Below are 5,000 nucleotides of genomic sequence, written 5' to 3'. Positions count from 1 at the left end.
TAAGGGACTGGACCCCCCCGGTGAGCCCCCCCCTGCAGTCAGTGTGACAACCGTCCTGTTCTTGATATGTCTTTTCTGTAGTGTTGGGGTGTGGGTGTGTGGCTGGCTGTGTGTGTGTTTGTGTGTGTGGGAGAGAGCGCGTTTGTGAGTGTCTTTCGCGTGATGGGTTTGATTATTCAGAATTACTGTGATAAGTATCGGCAAATTGATGGCGAACACAACCGAAGGAAAACAAAGTTCTTGGTTGGCTTTTACGCCACAGTCCTGAGGCATGAACCTCTTCTTCTACACGATTTGGACAGAATGGGTTATTCGTCAGGGCGATTTACCGGCATGTTGGACATTGTGTTACATCCTCACTACTCACGTCGTTGCACACCATAACTAGATGTTAGTCAGTGGCAAGCATTTCTGCAGGTCTCCGTAAAGCCAACACGTCACACTCGTGCAGAGTGTTCCGGGTCAATAGAGCTAACACAACGGCCGCCATGATGTCCGCTTATGAGGACATCACTTCCATCTCTTACACTGTTGTCAGCTCATTCTCTATTATAGCCCTGTTGGAGTGGGAATGCAGGGATCCGAAAATGTAGCATTTCACTGTAGCTTCTCTCTCTGTCTGTCTCCGTCTCTCTCTCTCTCACTCTGTCTGTCTGTCTGTCTGTCTGTCTGTCTGTCTCTCTGTCTCTCTCTCTGTCTCTCTCTCTGTCTCTCTCTCTCTCTCTCTCTCTCTCTCTCTCTCTCTCTCTCTCTCCGTAACCTTCTATCTCTCTCTTCACCCTGTCCCTGTCAGAGAGGATTACACCCCTGAGCAAACACACTCCCTGCAGAGCCAGTCAGACTGCAGAGACCTCTCCCGTGCTTGCTTGTGTACAAACACACATTTACAGACACGCACGCATACACACACACACACACGCACAGACAGATAAAGACACTCACACAGAAATATATACAAACATACCCATAAATGAGCAGGTAAAGAGGAAAAGGTGGAAAGGTTAGGCATTGACGATGGGAGGGTGTGATTGGCCGGAGGGGAAGCCGTAAATATCAGGTGGACGGGAACAGCGGGGGTGGGGCAGGGGCGGGTGGAAGGGATGACTGACAGGAAGAGGAAGAGGACAAACCATCCAGGGGGAGATGTGACCAGGATGAAGATGGACAGAGAGTGAGAGAGAGGGGAGAAAATGATAAGAAATGGCAGCATGAAGGTTGAGGTTACAGAAAAGACCAAAGAATATTTACGGCAATTTATTTAGCAGGAATAACAAATTAACAATGTTGTTCTATTGGGCTATATTTACAGTATCCAGTCTATGCAAGGCATGGATGGATGTTATGAATAAATGTTTATGATGAATACATTTCCAGATGGCATAATATATGCTGTTAAAGAAATGCCCAGGGGCTTCCACTCTTCCACTCTTCTATTCCTGAGTTGTAACTGTCGATGGTATCCAAAACCCTAACCTCGGAAGTTCGAAGCTAACAATTCCAATGGATAAGAGCTCTCGCTCGGAAGCTTCTGGATCGTATTGACAGGAAGCAGCGGTGCCCTCTAGCATGTTCCGTTCAGGTGCGTCGACCTACTCCATTTTGTTCTGCTGACCGTTCCCCGGCTGCCTCTTCTCCACCTGCTTCTCGCCGCAAGTTGTGCTCAAAGCAAACGGAGAGAAAAATAAAATAAAGGATCACAATTGACGCTTCATAGTCCGAGAGCAAACCACGGAGAGAGCAACCGTTAGACCTCGTGCGGGGCTCGTCTTACACAAACCGTGAATCTTAACCGTTGCTCTACTTCCCTCCTCTCTTCTTCTCTTCTTTTTCGCCTATTCCCATTTATTTTAGTGTATCGCTTCTCCATTCCTGCCTCATCAAAAAAACATTTGCGTGCACAGTGAACTAGAAAATACCCCGGTCCCGAAAGAGAGAGGGAGGGAGGGAGACGAAATATAAAAAGGTCACGCATACATGAAGGCATGCTGGGGAACGTGGCACAAAGGAAGCCTAGTTAGTCAACCAAGTTACTGATCGCCAAACTTACCGGAAACCTCCATCGTGTTCCTCCGTTAGTACAGGCGTAAATGGCTTTCTCTCTCAATCCATATCCATCTATCCATCCATCTCTCTCTTATGCTCTGGTAGATGGATCATACATGTGAAACGTTGACCGAGTATAATATTACAAATATTAAAATAAACGCTACAACTGCAACCGCCATTAAAAACCCTGGCAATGATCTTTCATATAGCTGTTGAACTTATTAGATCAATGAGTTAATTACAATGGCTGTTAATTGCTGTGCTTTATTTGTATGCCGTGCGCGGGCATGTGTGCACGTGTTCCCATGTGCGTGTGTGTGCACGTGTGGGTGTGTTGCCGGCTGCGCAGGTCTTGAGGTTCTCCTCATTACGTGCCAGGTTTGTGATTAACAAGGGAAGTTGGCGTATTATACTAATTGCTGTTGTTGTTTTTTTTTCTCTGCTGTATTTTTTCTTTAATGAAGACGAGTGGGATCGGTTAGGGGGAAAATTTAATTGGTATTGTGGGGGGGGGGGGGGGGGGGGAGTGAGGTTTGTTATACCACGCTAATTGTTTGTGTGTGATGTAGGAGGAAAGCCTCCGTTATGTTTGAACTCAAGCGACACGCACACAGACAGATCAGTGTGGGGATGGGGCCATAGTGTTCGTCTCTTTGAAGTACGTACAGGTATGAAAAAACGACTGCTGGTGATGCAAATGTAAATATAAATATATGCCTACAGGTTGAAACCGAGGGCATGTTACTGCTACTGTTGTGATGGAGCAAGCACATTTGGACTCACTCTTATTCACCTCTGTCGATCTCCTTCTCGCTCCCTCTCCCAGGACCGAGTCTGTTGCTGAAAAGATGCTCACAAACTGGTTCACCTTCCTGCTTTACAAGTTCCTCAAGGTAAGAGCGTCCTCACTGGATGTACTTTCTGCGTACGTGTGTATGTCCTATATATATGTCCTATGTATCTGTGTGTGTATGTGCTATAGCTTAACTTCCCACTGATACTGTGAAAGTAGAAAAGCTATCGCAGTGCTCCCGCTTATTTCACTCTTTTAAAAAACATTCAGGCTGCATATCTCTCTTCGTCTCTCCCTCTTTCGCACTTCTCTCTCTTGCTCTCTCTCTCTCGTTTCTCTCGCTCTCTCTCTTCTCTCTCGCTCTCTCTCTTCTCTCTGCCCTCTGTCTCTGTTTTGAAATGGATGGGGGATAGAATGAGTGTGGTTTGCGCCGTGGTGAGAATCTCGACACACAGCCTGTTGGTGATGGTGGAGCTAACCAGCCTAGGAGCCACACACACCACGGTGGTCCTGCATTAGCCAAGAACAGCCCTTGGGCTGGACCGTCCACCAACCAGGCGGCCTGGGGGAGGGCACACGCACACAATCTGTGTCGGTGTGTGCGCACGAAGCCTGCATGTAAACGTGCAAGGCCCCCCTGCTGGCATTTGAGATTATGCAGTCTACTCGGTGTGACTGACCAATCAGAAGCAATCACTGGCCCGCATGCACAATTATGAATGCACCGTGCACAGTGATATGTGGTGGAGCGAGTGAAATGTATTAAAACATATTGAATTAAGCACAGAAAGGAAATACATTATACTACATAAGAGAAATATGGTGACATGTATACAGGGATAATTACTCTATTCTAATTGGAAAAGTATGTTGTCGATGTTGCATAAGTACAGGGAAGATGTAGAAGGTGAGTAGTTGCAGCATATCCATGAATAGTTTGAGAATTATGAGTTGTGGGAGTTAGGTGTGGTGTGTAATATTTAGAAGAGGAAAGCAAAGAATGGTGTGAAAGACAAGGAGAAGGAAAGGGAGAGAAGGAACTGAGAGGACTACCCACAGTCAGCAGATATGTATGTGGTTCATAATTAACAAACCCCACCATCTACTCCGCCCGATTCTCTGAGTGACACAGGCGATGACTTGGCTGATCTGATTCTGTGATAAATCAACAGTCAAGTCTGCCTTACTCAGCGTTTTGTAACACCTGTTTCAACAGACGCCTGCACAACCAGAGAAAGTGAATTAAAAGTGCCAATGTTGTGCCCGTGGAAATGGATATCGTAGAAATAAAATGTGTGCAGCAAAAAAATGAGAGAAGTCAGATTGTCCTGAAAATAGCCCATTGACTCTGCTGTGTTTGTTGGAGAATAATCCTTTAGCCTGCTGCTCTTATCCGGAGACCCAGGAATATGAACCCCCTAGTTAATGAAACAGGGAAATGGCTCGGAGGAAACGCAGACGCTGCGGAGACGCAGCACAGACGCTACTTGGTCAGCAATCAGGGCGAGGGCAGAGGGGGAAAGAGGGAGAAGGAGAGAGGGAGAAGGAGGCAGGGAGCAGGAGAACGAGAGGCCCAGCGCCCCAGTGCTCATTGCCCGGCTGACACGTCTCACACACCAAAGTGCTTCTCCAAGCGCATTCTCAGTCCTCTGTCATTAACCTTCTATTAACTCCTCCATCAACTAACACTCACTCAACTCGGCCTCACTCAGGTCCTCCACCTATCTCCTTCTCCTCTCCCACTTTCTAATTTTCCCTATTTTTCGGTTTCCTCCTCTTGCACGCAAATCATGCACCCTAAAAGACAAAGGGGAGCTGTGTGTGTAGGATGAGGTCAAGGCCTTGTCACATAGTGTGAGAGTTTGGAAGAACGTTGGAAGTGCAGAGAGCAGCATTCAACAAGTCTACCGCTCTTAGTTGTGGTTTGTCTTTTATTCACAATGCATGATAGGCAATGACATGCATTTCTCTCTCCTTATCTCTCTCTGTATGTTTCTCTTGTTTGGTGTGTTTCTCTCTCTATCCCTCTCTCCTTCTCTCTGACCCGCTCGCTCGTCCTCAATCTCTCTCCCTCCCTCTCCCTACTCTCTGTGTATCTCTGTGTGTCTATCATAGATAGTATATAAAATGGATGTAGCATCCTGGCAGACCTCAGTTATTC

At 46.8% G+C, this 5,000-nt stretch overlaps 1 protein-coding gene across 1 annotated transcript in view; it reads left to right on the top strand.

The window, feature by feature from the left end:
* The window catches only part of plxna1b (plexin A1b), a 169,272-nt gene that overhangs the window by 153,254 nt on the left and 11,018 nt on the right, over nt 1–5,000 (top strand). Inside the window, exon 23 of the mRNA XM_079747645.1 lies at nt 2,873–2,971. Coding sequence (XP_079603771.1) covers nt 2,873–2,971 — 99 coding nt within the window. The remainder of the gene's footprint in view (nt 1–2,872; nt 2,972–5,000) is intronic.

This window comes from Pollachius pollachius (assembly GCF_949987615.1).
Source record: "Pollachius pollachius genome assembly, chromosome: 12".
Classification (NCBI taxonomy): domain Eukaryota; kingdom Metazoa; phylum Chordata; class Actinopteri; order Gadiformes; family Gadidae; genus Pollachius; species Pollachius pollachius.
This window is presented reverse-complemented; position numbering and strand designations above follow the sequence as displayed.